Genomic DNA, 20,976 nt, shown 5'->3' on the forward strand with positions numbered 1-20,976 from the left:
TTATTTGCACTCAGAAGATATTATTAGTAGAGAATTCCAGAGAATCCAAAGTCAACATGAACTAAATGACATCTTATATGGGATTTTAATTTGAAAAGTTGATTTTTTCCTTCATCCCTGAGTAGTCTGCACAGCATCTACACTGGCCCATAAACACTATCTCTCATTCTAAGATAGATAGATAGATAGACAGACAGACAGACCAACTAATTTGTTCTGCATAAACCAAAACCTTTTTTCAGGCTGTGAAGGAAAAATGGGGCAACAATGACCAGGTTTCCTCACAAACACATGGCTTCTATAGCCTCAGTGGCTCCACTGGCAAAATGCTAGGCATCAGGGATCTGGTGACCCACAAAGCACTCCTCTGGAACAGACCTTCTCCCAGTTTTAGTACCTTCCCCAGTTGTGCCTCCCTCCCTCGGTATAAAGCACAAGTATATTGTTTAGAGTAGCATTTTTTCCCAGGCTGCATCAGACAACACGAATCTCCATAAAATGAAAGGCTCCTAACGTCTCAACCCAGAGGATTCTACCTTAGTTCAGGTCTGGGGGTGAAGCCCAAGAATCAAAATTTTAAGGCTCCCCATACTTGATTCTGATGCTAGGCAGCTTGGCAACGGCTGACTTTGTGGCGGGGGGGTGGGGGAGGAATGCATGCTCTTTGCATGAGGAATTAAGAGTTTAAAATATATTTAAATAGAAAACAGTAGATACGCGTGAGTGTGTGTGTAATTGTTTAAAATAAGATTTGTAAGAATGCTCCTTGCCTGAAGCACATCTGTACTTTCAATGGCAGAAGTAGTTATTTGTGGCCCTCTTGGTAATGGAAGAAACAGAACACTATGAGTCCTAAGAATCAAGCAGGACCCGAAAGCTCTTCTCTCTACAGCCCTCCGAATCATGACTCAGCAACTATCCTGAATTCTCTCAATGACTGAGAAATTACTCTGAATTAAGCTGTTTTTTCCCAGCCACATATTCCTTGATAACTATCCAAGGCAAGCTTTTCTTTCTTTTGTAGGCCTGTTATTCAACTATTTTCTTGCTTTCCTCCTCCCCCACCGCAAGGCTGTCTCCATTGCTCATATGCTGTCCTTGCCTTTTGCCAGTGAGTTTTCATTAGTCTCTGGGTGCCCACGTCCTGCCTCCTAACTCACTTATTCCAGATACAGTCTCCAGGACTATTGCCTTTCTGGTCCAAACCTTTTAATATCAAAATTGAAACTGTACTTTTATTATTTCATTCATATTTAGAAATGTTCTCTCTTGGTCCATTAAAAAAAAATGCTGATGGACCCAGAGTCTGGCATACAGAGTGAAGTAAGTCAGAAAGAGAAAGACAAATACCGTATGCTAACACATATATATGGAATCTAAGAAAAAAAAAATGTCATGAAGAACCTAGGGGTAAGACGGGAATAAAGACACAAACCTACTAGAGAATGGACTTGAGGATATGGGGAGGGGGAAGGGTAAGCTGTGACAAAGTGAGAGAGTGGCATGGGCATATATACACTACCAAACATAAAATAGATAGCTAGTGGGAAGCAGCCGCATAGCACAGGGACATCAGCTCGGTGCTTTGTGACCACCTAGAGGGATGGGATAGGGAGGGTGGGAGGGAGGGAGACGCAAGAGGGAAGAGATATGGGAACATATGTATATGTATAACTGATTCACTTTGTTATAAAGCACAAACTAACACACCATTGTAAAGCAATTATACTCCAATAAAGATAGAAAAAAATGCTGATGAAGGCAATGCTTGACTCAACTCTGAACTGGCAAAGACTTCCATGCTATAATTCATCACATATATTGTATCCAGAATAAACCTCCTAAAGGGCTACTTCAATCACAAGCCTCAAGTGTCTCCTGAGGACATGTAAAGTAAACTTGAGACTAAGTGGCAAGCCCTCTGCGATATTCTGTGGCTCCCAATCCTTGTACTCCAGCTAAGAAGATACCTTTACACCTTTTGCACCAAATGGTTTCAAATCCAGAAATAGGTCAATGTTTACATAGTCATATAAATTTGATTGATCACACAGGGAATGGAGGGTAAAATGAGGTTCATTTTATAAGCAGTTTACAGTAATATCACTATTTTGAAATTAGATATCTGTATATTAAAAATACTAAAGAAAAATTTTAACTAATCTCCCTTCTTTTTGTATCCCTATAGCACTTATGGTCTAATAATATAAAATGAAGTTATGTATTTTATCATCCAACTCCTCTGACTAATGGCAAACCCATTAGGGTGGGGATTTTTTTTTTTCTGTTTTGCACATGATGTGTCTTCAGCACCCAACGGTGTCTAACAAATCACAAGTGCTTTATTGAATGAATGAACAAGTAAACTCAAAGTTCTGACCCAGGAGCCAGGTGATCAAGGTTCTAATACTTGTGTGACTTTAGAAAATCATTTCACCTGCATCTAAATCAAAATGACAGATTTAGCTCCCATGTTCTCCAAGGTCTCTTTCTACCCTACGATACTAAACTTGCAATTCTAAGAAACCAGGCCAACATTTCTGTCAGAAGTAGCTCTTTCTGATAATTCAAAAAAAATAAAACAGACAAACAAAAAAAACAACAGCTTGTGCAACTTCTCATCTTCCCACCTCCACATGTACATAAAGAAGGTACATGAATTATCCTAGAACTAAAGAAATGCAGCTCCCCAATACAAAGATAGAAACTACTCCACACCAAGACAACTGTGACACAGTACTACCTGCAAAAGCTCTTTTCAAAGTGGATGCAGAATTTACATGATATTCAACATGGGTGGATGAACTCTATTAAACAAAACAGGAAATTAAACAACAAAGGTAGAAACTATGCACCTACCACACACATGGGCCACGGCTTACCTTTCTGATACCTAATATTTACCAATATGCAATAAAACATGTTTCTGTTCCTGAAGTCATCCCTTCATCCCCTTTTGCAGCTCGAGGCAGCCTGGGCTCTGAGCAACATTGCCTCGGGGACTTCAGAGCTGACTGGCGCCATTGTGGATGGAGCGGCCATCCAGCCCTTGGTTGAGTTCCTGTCTTCCACTCATATGACTGTGTGTGAACAGGCAGTGTGGGCCCTTGGTAATATAACAGATGATGGACCAGAATTCAGAGACAACATTATCTCAATTGATGCCATTCCACATCTGCTGACCCTGGTTTCATCAAGTATACCAGTCACATTCCTGTGCAACATCGCGTGGACCTTGTCCAACCTGTGCTGGAACAAGAACCTGTACCCTTCTGATCACACAGTGAAGCAGATGTTGCCCAACCTCTTCCACCCCCTATGGCACCCAGATGGAGAGGTCCTCTCGGACAGCTGCTGGGCCCTGTCCTACCTCACCGATGGCTGCAATGCACATATCAGCCAAGTGGTGGACACAGGGGTCCTACCCAGGCTGGTCGACTCAGGAGAAGCTCAGAACACCATGTCTTGACCCCCTCTCTCTGCACTGTGGGGAACATTGTGTCACGGGGACGGACCACCAGACCCAGCTGGCCCTGGACACGGCCATCGTGGATGTGCGGCCCCAGCTCCTCACACACCCCCGTTCCTCCATCCAGAAGGAGGCAGCCTGGGCCCTAAGCGATGTGGCCGCGTGGCCCCGCCAGCACATCCAGCAGCTGATCGCTTGCAGTGCGCTGCCTCCCTTGGTGGCTGTTCCAGAAAACGGAGAATTTAAAGCCCAGTAAGAGGCTATCTGGACAGTGCCTAACTTCATAACTGGGGGCACCGTGGACCAGTTGATCCAGCTTGTCCAGGCTGGAGTCTTGGAGCCTCTAATAAATCTTCTTACCATCCCAGACACCAAAATTGTTATCATCAACCTCAACGTCCTCTTTTTATCCTCCAGGAAGAAGAAAGTGGCACAACCTTACCAGCCCGGGACCAAGATCGTGAATTCTTAAAGCACTTAACAAACACATACCAAAGCTCCACAACTCCTAAACCAGGGACCAGACCCAAAGAGTCATTTCTTTAAGAACCCCTTCCCCTTGGTGTACCACAGGTATAAAGCTTTTAAAACTGAATGATAATAAAATTTTCCACACTTTCACCTCCATCTAACAACAACAACAAAAAATGGCATGTGTGAAGGTTATGGGCAGGTAGATAAGACCTAATAGGCCATATTAGGGATGTGGAATTTCAACCTGAAGACAATGAGAAGCCATTTCAGGGCATTAATCAGAGAAATGACATCATCTTTGCATTTTAAAAAGATTACTCTGACTGCCTTTGGAAGAAGTCTGCCCCAGATGAGATTTTCTTACAAGGTGGAACTTGGCCATTTCTCTGGGTTTGTGCCCAGGAGAAAATGTGGCATGGGTAGCTTGACTTTATAATGTAACCTATGGATACCTGGTTTGTTTATTTGTTTGTTTTAATGCACTTGCATTGACCCACAGAACCACAGTTGGAGTACATCTCTTTTATTTTAGGTATGAATAGAATGGCGTTGGTAAAATTGGAATCATATGGTTAGTTTATAATTTTAAGCCTGAAGCATGGCATACTCTTGATGACATTTTTGTCATAATTTTTTGCATAATAACAAAGCCCCAACTGAATTTTCCTCTTTAATACACTTTAGCCTATTGCTCTTATAGAAGAGCAAAAAATCTATCGTATTCGCCTTCAATGAGTCAAGGCTGCCTCATGAACCTATAAAATGCACCATATTTTATACAGTAGATTCTCCATGAGTCAGACGACTCAACTTTTTCACCTCTCTACAGATGACCACGAATGATCACAAAAGTGCCAGGAGTATTGATTTGGGGGATACCAATAAATTGCAGAGGAAGCAAATTTGCAAATACAGAATCTGTGGATAATGAGAATCAACTGTATATTCCTGCATCCCAAGTTATATTGGGCCAGAGCATTTATTTCATTGTCTAATCATTTTGTTGAATTTTTTTGAGCTCTTATAAGTCACTAACCATAGATAAAAGTTCTCTTTTCACTCTCTATCCACTCACCCTGAAATAAGCCTTTTTTAAGGCATGTTATCCCTAAAGGAAGGATATTGCTACCATCTTATTCTTTAGTCTGTACACTCCATGAGGGCAAAAGCTTTGACTACTCTTTTCACCACCAGGTCGCTGGGGACTGGCACAGAGCTTGTCACCTAACAAGTAGTCAATAAACATTGAATAATAAACTAAAGAATATTACAGTATTTAGCTCTGGTTTGAAACATTTACAAATATTAAGATATTTGTTCTAAATCATTCTCAATTATATGCAAAGGTTACATATATGTGTGTGTCTGTGTTTGTGTATTTATATATAAATACAGTTCACTCTCTGTATCCAGTTCTGCATCCTCAGATTCAACCAACTGTGAATTAAAAATACTTGGGAAAAAAAATTCCAGAAAGTTTCAAAAAGCAAAGCTTGAATTTTCCACATGCTGGCAACTATTTATATAGCACTTATATCATATTTATAACTATTTACATAGCATTTATATTGTATTAGGTATTATAAGTAAGCTAGAGATGATTTAAAGTATATACAAGAGGACTGTGTTGGTTATATGCAAATACCACACCACTTTACATAAGGGACTTGAGCATCTAAGGATTTCGGTATCCATGAAAGCTCCTGAAACCAATCTGCTGTGGATATCGAGGGATTACTATATATGAACTAGTTTCCCTCTCAAAATTTAGTTTATTACCATACTGAAAAGAATCATTCTAGATATACCCAAATATTTACATTTTATTTTTTAATATATGACTCTAAAATTTTATTTATGCACCTTAAAGTGATTTGTTTCTAGAAACATTTACTAGGCTTTCCAGGGGGACTATTTATGCAACAAATATTTACTAAGCTTCTGCTACAAATAAGGTGCTAAAGAATTTTGCAGGAATTGAAATGTGAGAAAACTTTCTGACCTCAGACAGCATATAATTTACTGGAGGAGATAAGAGACTGATTTCTCTGTGAAAAAAGACAGCCACTTTTTGTTCAGCAAAACAAATCACAAAAGACAGAAAGGGGTTTCAGGGGACTAACGTATATCGATAAATTAAAAGGCAATTTTTTTTCTTTGAGATGTGACTTTTAACATGATAAGTTTCTGAATTTTTTTTTTTAACTTCAGATTCTGGAAAAACAATCTAAGCCTTTGAACTTCAAATTAAATCAAATAAAGTTCTTTAAAATACAGAGATAATATGATGAAAACATCTCTCTAAAGTGGTGTGTTTTTTTTAAAGAGAGGAACTCCACCTGAAATGTGCAACTTTCCCAGCTGTTTCAATCCTTAATTGTGGGTGGTTTCTGTGTGGGTGCAAAAATAAGGGTGGTAAAAGAAAATGGAAAACAATAATTCAACTGTCCAACTGAGAGCCATAAAAAGTCAAATATGCTTCCTCTACAGAGTTCAAAAGAAAATGTTATTTATATAAACAATTTAGGCATTTGGAAATGTTCCACTTTAATAGAGGACTTCCTGATTTATATAACCACATTTAAGTGGGTTGTAATGAGGGTTCGTAATAACGGATGGATTTTCTTTTGATTCAGCAAATGAGAAGGTAATTTGTTTCCTAGAATTTAATAAAATCACAGGTCTTTTTTTTTAAGAGTTCAGTTCTGGTTGGTAATGGCATTGTGTCTGGTTTGCTAACTTTTTCCCAAGAGATGCCCAAGAAGAGTCTCATGGCCACACTCTACCTTATGCATCCTAATATCATCAGACAAATGGTAGTAGTGATCTGTCTGGATGAGTACCTCTAGCTCATAACTGAATTCTGAATAAAATCTTTACAGAAGCATTTTCAATTTAATAGCTTAATAGCTGAATTTTATTAGTTTAACTTGAAGAAAATAGGTGTGTTTTTTTCTTAGCTAAAATCATTTATGATTGTTTAAGTGCATTTCCTGGGGTGTATAAATATACTAGTTCTTTTTAACCTGAAATACAGGTTACTATCTCTCAAAGTGTTTCTATTCTATAAAGGAATCCCTTCAAAACACACAAAGCAAACTGTTTGCCATACCTCCCACACTAGACCATATTCTTATTTATCACTTGAAAAATTGGATCAAATACTATCTTTCCATTAGACCTAACAGATGCATCCTTGAAGTGAATGAATTTATTTGGTAAAAGATTTATGCACTTTCCCCCAGTAATTCCTCTAACAAAGAAAATGAAAAAACATTTTCAACCACTCCCTTGAAAAATGTCTTCTACTTCACACCCTCTGAGCAAGCATCAGTGATCACTCTCAGGCTTCTGTCTAGGCGATTTCACTTAACCACTGTATTACACTGATGCACACCCAGCTTCAGAGAGGTAATCCAACAACAAATATTTGCACATGGGCAAAGCACTGCTTGCTCAGGAAGATTCAATAAAGTCCCTGTGAGTTAAAATGTCACTATTTTAAATTAATTTCCTATAGTCTCACCTTTCAACATATTTTCCAAAAGAACAGAAAATAATTCAAAACATAAGGCACATTCCAGCCAATGCAGTATACAAAACTTGGTTCGGTTTGAGTTACCGTCCGTCAATCTGTACACATAAGATTTGTAAGGGTTTTTTAAAAAAAGATATAACATGCTCTTCATTCTGAGAACTATTAAGCACTAACCATTGTTATTGCTATGTGTGCATATCTGTATTCAAAACAGAGTAAATACCTGAACACAAATACATGAGTTAGGTCAGAACTATCTGTACAATTATCAATATTATGAAATATATTTTGATCTGAATGACCTACTTCATGGACCCATTTCTCCACTCAGAGTTGGGAGCCATAACCTTAGTTGACAAGTGCTTGTATGTAGCCTGTCTCTACCACAGGAATTTTCTGTTTAGGTATGTCTAAAGGAATAAGTCCCCACCTAGAATATTTACTAGCAAACTGACTCTCCTTCTTGGTAAATGTTTAATCTCTTGAGTGCAAAGTTCACATTGTCCAAGACTTTCCTGAGCACTACAATAGGCCATCACACAACATCACTAGCCAAGCTATTTATGGAAAGCCACAACTGGACTTTCCAATGGTTTCCAAGATTACATAGAATGAATGAGCTTAGCCTCATATTAATGACTAATATTTTTATTGGCACCGGTTCAGCGTGACTAACAATATCTGATTTTGTTTTCAGTGTAGACTTTTTTAAGACTTGGTTAAAAGTGATTTCAAATTATAGGCACTAAATATACATAACAAAAACCAGAGCCTCAGACAGATTCACAGTAATATCTTTGAGCTTCTACTTGTTCGAATGAACCACTGTAAAGAGTTTTCAAAAGAATAGTGTTTTATTTTCTGTAGAGATAGTTTTTTATTTCCTACTAGTAAGGTTTTAGGGCTGGTCACATGACATTAGCAATTCCCATACACATACCAGGATTAATGCAATAGGTATTGTCTTTTGTATAATTATGGTTAAACAACGGTACATTTTGTTTCCAGTCTACACATATAAATTTATTATTTGAGGAGGCCTGAATCTTATACCAGTTTGTAAGCATTCTTTTCCCCTCCATCACCAATTTCTAACCCCCAAGCATCCAGCCCCTCAATTCCTAACTTACTCCTAACCCAATGTCTTTACTCAGTCCAGAAAAATGAAGTAGTATAAAAAGTGGGCAGTTCGAACAGCTGTGGGAAGTTAAGTTGGATGGCCTCCCACTGGGCCAGCGCTGTGGCAGGCAGATAAAAGGAAGCAATCAAAAGTTCACAGGCAGCTCAATCATCCTTAGAGGAGGGAGGAGCAACAGCCTCTTGCTGCTGTAAGATGGAAAGGAGGTGCTCAAAGGAGAGTACAGGATGCTGCCCTGCTTGGGACTTCAGTTCTGGAAACAACTGACCTGCTCCCTGAGCCACAGGCATTCCCCACTGGGTCCCAGATAACTAATCCCATTTTGCTTCCTTCCAAGCCAGCACTGTCTCACTGGCACCAAAAAACAAACGAACAACCCAGCAAGCACAAGGCCAGAAGGGTGGGAGCAGATGGGGACAGCTGAAGAGTGGGTCCGATTTACAGGACAGACACAGGCTTACATTCCTAACAAACTCCCGGAACAGCTTCCACAAGTTGAGTCATCACACTGATATAGTAACAGAACCCTCTTTTCCTTACTTTGCTCAAAATCTGTTTTTTGCCCTATTCCACCGTAAGCACACTGAAAACAGACATCTTACTCATCTTCCACCCCCCTCCCACCACCATAACTTATATGCAGAAAGTTTGCTAATGCCTTGACTTTACAAGTTATTTTGCACTGACACTGCTCCCTTATAAAAGATGAGCTTGTTTTGTAAGTCATCATCTTCAGTGGTTACCTCAATGGTAAGTCTCAAGGCTACTCTGTCTGAGAGTATTATGGTTATTATTCAGTGCTAAGAGTCACAGCTGTCCCTACTTCATTCCTCTTAGTAAATCAGAGGAATAAAGAAGAAGCTGAAACTGGGGCTTCAACAAGCTATTTTTTTTTAACTTTTCATTTTATATTGGAGTATAGCCAATTAACAATGCTGTGATAGTTTCAGGGGCTCAGCAAAGCAACTCAGGGGAACATATACATGTATCCATTCTCTCTCAAACTCCAATCTAGGCTGCCATGTAACATTGAGCAGAGTTCCCTGTGCTATACAGTAGGTCTTTATTGGTTTAAAGACAGCTGAAACTTTGTATCTTCCCCTGTGGAACTGAAGCTAATGAAGGTACGTAAGGATAGTTCTTGCACTCCATCCACACCAGCCTTACCCATTATTCTCAGGGATACATTCTTAGATCACTGTCCTTGGTACAACAGCTTGTTTTAACCTCACAATTCCTCCATGTTTGGAATGATTATTCAAAGTCTTCTACTATTTCTTTATTATATACATAGTTATTTTTAACTATTTACAGTGCATTTGGGGGCTCAGTAAAAGGATAAAAAGTGCTGGATGGTGAGGATATGGGAATATATCTATATTTTTACATTAGTTGTTACAGAAATAATTTTTGTTTATAAATCTCTGTCCTCTAAGTTAGGTTTTCCTAACAAAGCATTGGTGTTTAAATCAAATTCCCAATAGGAGTTAAATAAGTCTCCTGATTTAAAAGTAGCGAGCCATGACATCTATCCTTATATAGTATTCACCTTCCACTCCCCAACCCTGGATTTAATTCCTCAAAGCCCTGAAAGCATTAGAACTTAATATTCAGTTCCTATCATAAACTTTCACATACTGATCAATTCACACATTTCCAATCTAATCTGCAAGAGCCACAACAATAACATCCATCTAGACAAAGTGGAAAGAGAGAAACAGAGCAAAGTTGAGATATCAAGTTCACCACAACAGGGGGAAATCGCCTACCATCCATCTACCTGCAAGGTCAAAGAGCATAATAATTAAAAACGATAACCTCTGCCATTACACCATGTGGCTTCAAGAACGAATTTTAAGTAAGAAGCTTAAAGGAAATTTTGAAATATGCACAAATACATTTATTTCACTGTTAAAAAGTAAAAGACCAACAAGAAGCAGTCTGAGTGTACCAAAGAGATTATTTCATAAATTCATGTACATGAACCTATGGAATATTTTAAAATCATAAAATTATTAAAAATTACAATATCTACAAAAACCCAGAAGTATTTGCTAGAATCCTCTTTATAAAGGAGAAGTAACAAATTATATACAATATGTAGTTATATGTAGTAAAACTATATTAATTATATTAGAAAAAGATACACATAAGTGAAAAAGTTAAGTTTATAAGGAAAATTATATCATTTATACAACAATTTAACTGAAGGTTTACCATGAGTCAGACCCTGGGTCAGGTGCTAAAATGAAATGATTGAAAGAAAAAAAGAGAAAAAGATCTGGCCTCTGCCTTCTTGGATTTTACAGTCTCATTACTAAGTGAAAATAACTGCTGTTATGTGAGTATGTGGTTGTTCTTTCTTTCTTCTAAATAATAATGTTACTATATTAGTATCTTAGTAATATAACCAAGGCTTTTGTCTGGTGAGGTGTATTCCAAAGCCAATGTTGGGGGCTAGACATTTATGACACAAACGTCATGAGATGGCACACAGGATGACAATTGTTCCAGCTGTCAGTGTCACGTGATCACTGATGCTGGCCTTCTGCACGTGTCCTGTAAAGAGGAGGAAGTCACACTGCCTGAGGCCCATGTGGCAGCCCTCTCCCTCCTTCCTAGGGGCTCCCTACCTACACCTCAGCCAAGACAGGCTCAGCCGGCTCTCCCCACAGACCTGAGGGCGTATAGAGCCCCTCACGATCCCAAGACCATCCACCTCCACACTCCCTCAGCATACCTAACACTCCTAAAGTAGCTGACAAATCAAGCAACCACCTGGCACAGTGGCACAGCTCCTCTGAAAGAGGCAAGCTGGGCCATGTGACGACTGCACCACACGAGCCCCACACCAGAAACAGCTTGTGTGAGGACTGTGCATGTGATTTCTCCAGACGGAACTTTTGTGAATGTAACAAGCTAAAGCCGCACAATGAATCGGAAACTCATTTGGCTTATCTTCTCCTGAGAGCTCTTTCCTTTCACAGCTAGGTTTGGACCTGATACTTCAGGTTTTCGAAAACAATAAAAATGTATTTTTTAGAAATACATATATAACTGACAAAACTATATAAGAAAAAGAACAGGCAGAGGAAGGAGAGGAATATGATTGTGGAGAAGCATGTCAGGGATTCCAAAGCCCTGTTACTCAAAGAGAGGTCTGTGGACTACTGACACTGACATCACCTTCAAGTGTGTTAGAAACACAGAATCACACACTCCACTCATAGTCTGTACTTAATGAGACCTCCAGGTGTATCATATACACATTTAAGTTTGGGAGTCACTATTCTAAATGCTTGTAGTATTCTATTTTTACCTGGAAGGTAAGTACACTTGGTATATTATTCTCTAAAATGTACACACATATTTTATACAGTCTTCTGATTGCGTGACTCTAATCTAGCCTACAAATGGACCCCATGTCTACAAACTGGCAAGTAGGGATTGTTAAAATGTGGGGAAAAGAATGCTACATGAATCTGATCTTCAAACAGTAAAAACTCAGACACAGATGAAACTTGAGACCACATAACCCAACCTCTTCACTTATGGGAAGTGAAACCATCTGATTCAGGAAGGGGTATACCTTCACCAGGGTCAGATTGCTAAATATCTGTGGCAAAATCAGATGAGGGCTCAAGTCTCCTGATCCCCAGGAATGTTCTGTGTCCTACACTAATACTGGTTAATACATCCTGACTGATTTTTTTTTCTTTATAAACAAATACTGAAGTTAAAAGAGAAATTAGTATTAAGTTTAAAAAAAAAAGTAAGCTAATTCTTAAACCAGTACCTTGTACATTTAATGGCAGATGACCAATATGTATTTGTCTGAATGAATGATTCACTTTGAGGCAAAGGAAAACAGTAGCCACATCTTCTCAAAGGGCTAAGCTGAATTATAGAAGGGTAAAGTAATTTCCTTATGGAGAAAACCACAGAGCTCAATTTTAAAACAATTCATAATACTCTCCTCCACAGAAACCAAAAAAATCGCCCTTATGCTTTTATCAAAGTCAGAATATTTGACATATTTGGTATTTGGGTGTGTGAATCTGTTTGATTTCAATCAAGTCATTATCTGAAGTAAGACTTTTAAAATTATTACTTAGAATATTGAAAAATATCACAACTCACCAATACTAATTTCATCATCTGTTTCAGCATCACCAATACATTCAAACTGGAAATCTTGCAGTGACTGGGAAAATTTCTGTACTGCCATAGACAGATCTGTAATTAAAAGTTTAAAAAAAATCATAAATTGAAGGTACAATACCATGGAATACTCAAGAGTTTCCACATGTATTTACATAACTTTGCTGCTAATGCTATATTAACCAGAACCTTTTAAAATACCAGCTTGACAAATTTGAGCAGAATTTAAAGAGACTACTAAAGAAATATTTTAGGGATTAGATCTGCTCTGCTTCCAAAGCAGATTTGCCCCTTTAAGAAAGTTTTGGTGCCAATTGTGTATTATCTGGAAGCCAATTTCCCAAAGCCTTTATCAAAGAATTACCATTCATTCCCTATAAATGGAGCATTTATTAAAAAAAAAAAAAAAGAAGAAGAAGAAGAAGGAATGCTACCAAGGTTACTGGTGGGAAAAAAAAAGAAAAGTAGCGAACCTTTGATTAGAAAGGGTCACTGATGTTATTCTATACAGACAGGGAATGTGGAACAGATAGAGAATGTGTTTTTAACAATAAACACATTCTCATTCTAAGGTGAAAGGCCACGAGAAAAGTTGTTTACAAATAACCTTGTGATTTATAGGAGACCTCAAGCTAAACATACTCCTCAGTCCTGACTTCAGTCTGAACAAATTCCAGAGAGTGACTAAATCCAGAAGAAGAATTCTTACTTAATCATGGAGAGAATAAAGAAAAGCCCAGAATAATGAGAAGTAAATTCCTGGTAGGCAAAAGCCTAGGATGCAACCTAACAGTGACTAAGAATGCAGACTCTGGAGCCAAGATGGCCTGGGTTGAAATCCAAGTCCCACCATTTACTCATTATGTGACCTTAGGCAAATTTTTTTAACTCCTCTGGGCCTCTATTTCCTCATCTGTAAAGAGTGAATAACAGTAGTATAACCACTTTATAGAGCTGTTTTGAGGACTAAGTAAGGTAACATTTGCAAAGCATTTAGAACAGAACCTGGCACTTAATAAGCACTATTTATGTTTGTTAAATAAAATTAAATCAATCTGACAGTGCAGCATCAGGGAAGCTTTAGAGGTCCCACCTCTCAGAGCTACTGTGATCTACCATGCTAACCCTTCACAGAAGTCTATGCCCATAGGAAACACATTTTTATGGAAGTCTGTCTACACTTTATTTAATGTTATCTCCCATCATTCAATTCTGATACCTTGAATGCTTAACATTTAATTCAAGCAATAGGACTTGACAAAGACTCTCTCCTTGACCAATCTTCAGTCAGGCTCCTCTGAGCCCTCTTCTTGACTATGCCTCTACTTTGGCTCTCTGTCCTCACCAGGCCTACATAGACCAGTTTTAGCAAAAATCCTGCCAAGTCAGTTTAGAGAATATCTAAACTGATACCTCATCAAATTCCCCATCCCCCACCTTTGATGCTTAAGCCCTTGACCTGCCTTCACCAAGAATCCTCTAAACCTTTACATCTTCTCCTCTTAGTAACTTTCCATCCACTGACAGCCCCCCCAGCCCCGCCACCCAACATGCTCCTCGGCTATAAATCCGCATTTTTTCTTGTTGCATTCAGGGTGGAGCCTGAACTCTCGCCCCTATTGTGACACTCTCGACACCTACCGCATCTGACCTGAATAAAGTCCTCCTTACGATTTTAACTAACATCAGAATCATTTTACTTTAAGAGAACAATTATGGCCCGATGCCTAGACGTGACACCAGGACTTAATGTGGTAACCCACCACTCATGAAACTGCAAGCCCAGGTACCAATCACAGTAAGCACCCATGAGTGAATAGGTCTCCAAACAAGGTCACTTACTGCACCATGTGCATCAAGAACTCACCAACACCCTCACCAACAGGAATTCTGAAGACCACAGGTCTTGAGCCTCAAAGAGGCTTTTAACACACACACACACACAAAGACTGAGATTTTTAAAAATCTTGTTTGAAAAAATAAATTGTGCTCTGGAAAGAGGGTATTACTACTCACAGACTAACACCTCTTCCCAAAAGAAGGGTGGAACTTTGGTGGCAACTGCACATTCTACTTAAGAGGTACTTTGGATTTAGGAGAATAGAAAGGTCTATCAGCTTAAGAATGGTTCTGCTTGGGGCTCTCAGGAAGAAAGATGAAAAGAGCCTCCTTAGTGGATTGTTAGTCAATGAGAAAAACAAAGGCTTCATCAGAACTAGACTTCACCAGTTGGCTGTGAGGCCCTAGACAAATCATTCATCCTTCACAAGACCTGTTTTTCTTACCTATGGAACAGAGAAGGAATACTCATCTCACAGGTTGTTATAAAAACTAAATGAAGTCTGTGCCTGGTACAGCCTAGGCAACTTAATAAATGGCATCAGTTGTTATCATTCAAGCCCAGCTCAAAAGGTGGGAAAGTTGACTGGCCTTCCAGACAGAAGGGACCCATGCATGCAAAAGTATGCATTTATATGACATTGCATAGCTCTGGCTAAGGGTAAAGAAATCATAACACCTATATCAAATGTTATGAGAAGATAAAAAAAAAAATCAGACTATTAGGATAATTTTTAAGCCAAACTGTGTGCAGGTACTCTCCGTGAGAAAAGGGAAAAACATTCCATTTAACGTTTATTTTTCCACGTACAATATACAGGCCTTATGCTAAACTGGATTTGAAGTCACAGATGGAATTCCTGAAGCAGAGTGGGGGTCGTAGGCAATATGGGTGGATCGGGATGCTTAGGAATCCTGTAACAGATAGCCTTCCTTCTCTCCTCTCATCACCACAAGTTCCTCTGAGTTTCCCTTCAAACTCAAGGAGATACCTGGAAGCTTTGTCCTAGGGCAGGGGTCCCCAACCCCCAGGCCAGGACTGGAGGTGGTCCGTGGCATGTTAGGAACCAGGCTGCACAGCAGGAGGTGAGGGGCGGGCAAGCAAGCGAAGCTTCATCTGTATTTACAGCCGCTCCCCATTGCTCGCATTACCCCCTGAGCTCCGCCTCCTGTCAGATCAGTGGCGGCATTCGATTCTTATAGGAGCTCGAACCCTACTGTGAACTGTGCACGCGAGGGATCTAGGCTGCGCACTCCTTATGAAAATCTAATGCCTGATGATCTGGCTGGGCAGTGGCTGCAGATACAGATTATCATTAGCAGAGAGGTTTGACTGCACAGAGATCATAATAAATCAGTTGCTTGCAGACTCATATCAAAGCCCTATCAGTGAGTGGCAAGTGAAAACAAGCTCAGGGCTCCCACTGACTCTGCATTATGGTGAGTTGTATAATTATTTCATTATATATTACGATGTAATAATAATAGAAATAAAGTGCACAATAAGTGTAATGTGCTTGAATCATCCTGAAACCATCCCCCCTACCCCGGTCTGTGGAAAAAATTGTCTTCCCTGAAACCGGTCCCTGGTGCCAGAAAGGTTGGGGACCGCTGTCCTAGGGAACTCCTGACATAAAACCCCACAACCAAACATTTCTTCCTAGACCATTCTTTGCTTCCCATGCATGGCCTTGCTCCTTGACTGAGAAAGGTAAGCTGCTTCGTCCTTTCACAGAGATCTCAGTGAGTACACTGTAAAAATTCCCATCCCTGAACAAGAACACAGGAGCCCACTGTCCATATAGCCAAGGAATTGAGTATGAGCTCTAGCGGCAGATGAAATAGGTTAGCTTCCCACTTCTACCAATCAGTGGCATGATCATGGGCAGCCTTCATAACCTCTCTGTACCTCATCTGTTAAGTGGAACAGAACCCATCTCTCAGGGTTATTGGGAGGAGTAAATGAGTTAATATAGATGAAGCATTTAGAACAGTGTCTGACAGACAGCTAAGCACTTAAAACGTGTTGGTTGTTTCCCTGTTGAAAGTCTCAGAAAAGAAAGGAAAAGGGAAAATTTCAGGAATGAAGGTGGCAGCTGTTAGGCCTTAGACAACCTTGGAAAGTGCTCAATAAAACAGTCTGTTGGGGCTTCCCTGGTGGTGCAGTGGTTGAGAGTCCGCCTGACGATGCAGGGGACATGGGTTCATGCCCTGGTCCGGGAAGATCCCACATGCCACGGAGCGGCTGGGCCCATGAGCCATGGCCGCTGAGCCTGCGCGTCCAGAGCCTGTGAGAGGCCCTCATACCACAAAAAAAAAAAAAAAAAAAAAAAGAAAAAGAAAGAAAATATGGTTCTCAACTAGTTCAGATAATCCCCAAAATAAAGGGGAAGTTTGAAAAACGACTTATTTTCAACTTCAAGTGTCTGAGTTCTTGATTTTCCTTTTGTTTGTTCTCATTTTCCAAAAACCAAAGTAATGATGAGGTCAAAAATGTGACCAAAGTAAAGAACTTATGATATTTTCTGGCAGTCATATGAATCAATCTGAAAAATGAGGAATCCAGTTCACACTTTTAATTTTGGCTCCATCTCCCACTGAGTGCAATTCTGAACTAGAAAGAGCAACACCTTTCACTGACTTAATAACTCCATGGAACACACTCTTCCCTAATTGTCTAAGATTTCTAAACAATGGTTAGATGCACAAAAGAGAAATACTGGTACTAAATCCTTGTAAATAAAATTGATTCACATCCAGTTATATAAACCTTGAATTTAAAACCTAATTTAGTTCTTAAAGTTTCCTCTTGAATTTTAAAGTATCAAATTGTGTAATGATAGAATCTACATTTCTCTTAAATACAAAAAGAAAGATCAAATGTATAAAGCATGACAAGCAGGGAATCTAGCATAGGCAAGACTGTCTCTTTCTCCCTATTTCTACTCAACTATTAGAACATGAAGACAAACAAGGAAAAAAATCCCAGTCGGAGCCACCCTGGCTATATTCAAGGTGAAGGTGGAGTAACATTTACTAGGGGTCAAAGTTGTACATAGTAAAGATGCTGCAAGTATCACTCATATCATCTCCTTTCTATTTACCTAATGAGTTAAGCATAGGGTGTCTTCACAGGTATTCACATTATAACTTGGAAGAATTACAGTAGGCTTTAATTAGTCAGCAATGTTTTTATATCAAAGAGTTAACCCGTAGCACCCACAATTAGATGGTGCTAATGAAGCACTAAAACTTCATTTCATTAGAAACACTTCAACCTCATTAGAGAAATAAAAAACACTTAGTAAATATTTAATTACAACTCTTCTTACACACAGACTTAAGAGCTAGAGTTACCTGTTACTTTAGAAGTTTCAATGGAATTACTTTTACAATGTTAGCTATATTTATCTCAGAACAAGTACAACCAGCCAGTCTATTGGTCTAAGGCAGTTTTTCTTGAAATCTAGTTGATCTGGGATGAGATTTTACAGAGCAGAAGGAACACAGGATGAAGCCATGGGAATACAAAGGTAAGAACAGAATATATCCTTCCCTCAAAAGGGCACAGTCCTATAGGGACATGAGGTATGTAAATAAATCATATCAGAGGACAATGGATAAAGTATCTGACACAGGCTAATAATAACATCACCGCAGATAGTACTTACTATGTGCCTGATACTTATCCAAGAACTTAATGTAAACTAAAACCATTAATCCTCACAACAGCCTCATGAAGTAGATATCATCACTCCCATTTTACAGATGAAGGAACTGAGGCACAGAGAGGTTAAATGACATCCCCAAGGTTGCTCAAGCTAGTAAATAACAGCAAGAATTTCGACCCAGGGTGCCTGGCTCCAGAGTCCCCACTTAACCACACTGCCAGATGGCTCCGTGCACAGAGGTAACAGATAAGAAGGCACAATCAGTCCAGCTGGAGTGCATGGGGGAAGGCTCCTCAGAGGATTCAATGAAGACAAGAACTTGAAAGACGTGACAACACACCAGGCGAGGCCACATTAACAAAATGTCCAAAAGCTTTCAAAAGGCAGCTTCTACCTACATATCCAAACACCTCTATCATGACTTATATCAAGCTGAGTACCACCAGCAACAGACCATCCAGTCTCTTGTACCTATTTTATATTGTTATTCCACCTCCTTAGGATAGACTCTTCTCCCAAGTTCTCTTTCAAGATCTCTCTCTCTCATGTCCCCATTTCCTCCAAAAAGGTCTTCCCGATCCCTTTCAATGTGGCATTATCACCTCCTGTATACCTCCTACTACATGTTGTGATGCTCTTGCTGTGCTTTCTCTATTTTACCTTTTATCAAGTTATTCATAAACCTAGGTTATCCACCTTATTTTAAATAGTGTTTTAAAGGTAGAAAACTTTATCATCAATGAATACTACCCAAGTATCCACTACCATATCTTGTATACAATTAGAGCTCAACTGTTGAAACCATTAATTTCTGCAAGGTGGATAAATACTTAAGTCTTCCAGATGTAAAACATGAGTTATCCACTTTCTAATACAAGAAGCTTTCATATACATCCACAATAACGATAGCAATGGTGTCGGTAAGATGTTTTACTCTTTCAAAGTTCTTATGTATTTTTCTTAATTCTCACACAAAGCTATGAGGGCTGAAGCTCTGAAAAGTTAGGTAATAACTTAATTTGCCCAGAGTCTAAGAGCTCGACTCCAACCTGGACTGCTTCCCAAATTGGATGTTCTTTCTACTACATACCATAGCTACTTCCCAAAGAGTAATAAGCATTAAAACCAGGGAGCATGTGACCTTTAGACAACATCTAATTAATCCCTTACCTGCTGTATAAAATCTAAGATAGTAAGACTCTCTGTACTGAGCTATATGAGAGTGAGCTAGTATGCTTATTAGCCTGGAATAAGCTACCAGCAAACATATATTAGATGGTCTAAAAGTCAAAGGAAATGCACATTCTTTCTTGTACTTTCTAGTGCCACAAGATAACTGAATAATGTTCTAGGTGTTAAGCTTCTTAGAGGTAGGTATATATTCTTCATCTCTCTTCACCATTAGTGCCCAAAAGAAAGCAGACAGAAAAGAGAACAAAGGGACCAGGAAGAGAAAAGTGTACACCAACTACCAATGCATTCATAACATAAGAATCCACCATAGATAAATTACTGAAAAGCTTATGGTACTGAGAACATGAATATCACTGCAAGCCTTAATAATAAACAAACCATACATTACATAGGAGAATACATCAAGGAATTACCAAATAAGCCTTGGCTTTTAATACCTGCAGTTATGCTTTTACTGTTTTGTTTTTTGTTTTGTTTTTTTTTTCTGGACGTGCAGGCTCAGCGGCCATGGCTCATGGGCCCAGCCGCTCCGCAGCATGTGGGATCTTCCTGGACCAGGGCACGAACCCGTGTCCCCTGAATCAGCAGGCAGACTCTCAACCACTGCACCACGAGGGAAGCCCAAACCATATATTATATAGGAGAATACATCAAGGAATTACCAAATAAGCCTTGGATTTTAATACCTGCAGTTATGCTTTTAATGTTCTCTCAGAGAGCTACAAATGTCAGATTGGTAGATGGAGAAAAGTCAGAGGAAAAGAACACTGGATTTGTGGCAAAGTGTAAGAAAGAAACACAATGAGAACTTCTTGTCAGTCAGAATCATTCCTATGGCTCTTATTTGAACAAAGTTTGAAAATGCCTACTTTGCTATTTTCTATTTTACATAAATGGCTAGAAAATCATGGTTATCCAATATTATTAAAGAAACTCTTCCTAAAGAAGGTCCAAGACAAAGCTTGGTACTAGTAATCACTCAATAAATATACGTTGAGGTGAAGTGAAATTAACTGAGTGACTTGTAATAATGGAATCAAGGAATTCTCTTTCCTTGAAGCCCTAGAGAAACACTGCCGTGTCCATGGGAGGTGAATGGAGACAGAATCACCAGAGTGCAATGAGGCACTGATGATATTCTTCATCCCCCTGGAAATGCAAAAGGCACAGACTACACTAGGTCACTAAATTAACTTGTTGTATTCTAGGATGGAACAACATGATTGTTTTGGCATGGTAAAACAAATTAGCCTTGCTTTAGACAGCCTCATTCATTTCCACACCAGATATGCATTCAGGGTTATGTGAGGGATGTGTTCAGATAGGGGAAAAACATCCTTCCTTAGAATCAATCATGCTTTCATGTCATGGACTCAGACAGTCATGGACACCAATCCACCACTTACTGAAATATGGCTTAGAGCAAGCACTTAGCTTCTTTAAATCTCAGGTTCCTCATGTACAAAAGGAAGATACTAATCCCTTATAAAAC

At 39.2% G+C, this 20,976-nt stretch overlaps 1 protein-coding gene and 1 pseudogene across 4 annotated transcripts in view; one reads left to right on the forward strand and one right to left on the reverse strand.

Moving 5' to 3' along the window:
- Positions 1 to 20,976, reverse strand: part of ARHGAP42 (Rho GTPase activating protein 42) — a gene marked incomplete at both ends in the record, with an annotated part of 296,405 nt that overhangs the window by 211,648 nt on the left and 63,781 nt on the right. For all 3 annotated transcript variants that reach the window (XM_079708720.1, XM_079708719.1, XM_079708718.1), the window contains one exon: positions 12,760 to 12,855. In XM_079708720.1, the coding sequence (XP_079564846.1) occupies positions 12,760 to 12,855 (96 nt within the window). The remainder of the gene's footprint in view (positions 1 to 12,759; positions 12,856 to 20,976) is intronic.
- LOC307056624 (importin subunit alpha-8-like) lies at positions 2,921 to 4,015 on the forward strand (annotated as a pseudogene). The gene has a single exon. The product of its transcript is annotated as an importin subunit alpha-8-like (transcript).

The sequence above is a fragment of the Hyperoodon ampullatus genome (assembly GCF_949752795.1).
Source record: "Hyperoodon ampullatus genome assembly, chromosome: 7".
NCBI classification, from domain to species: domain Eukaryota; kingdom Metazoa; phylum Chordata; class Mammalia; order Artiodactyla; family Ziphiidae; genus Hyperoodon; species Hyperoodon ampullatus.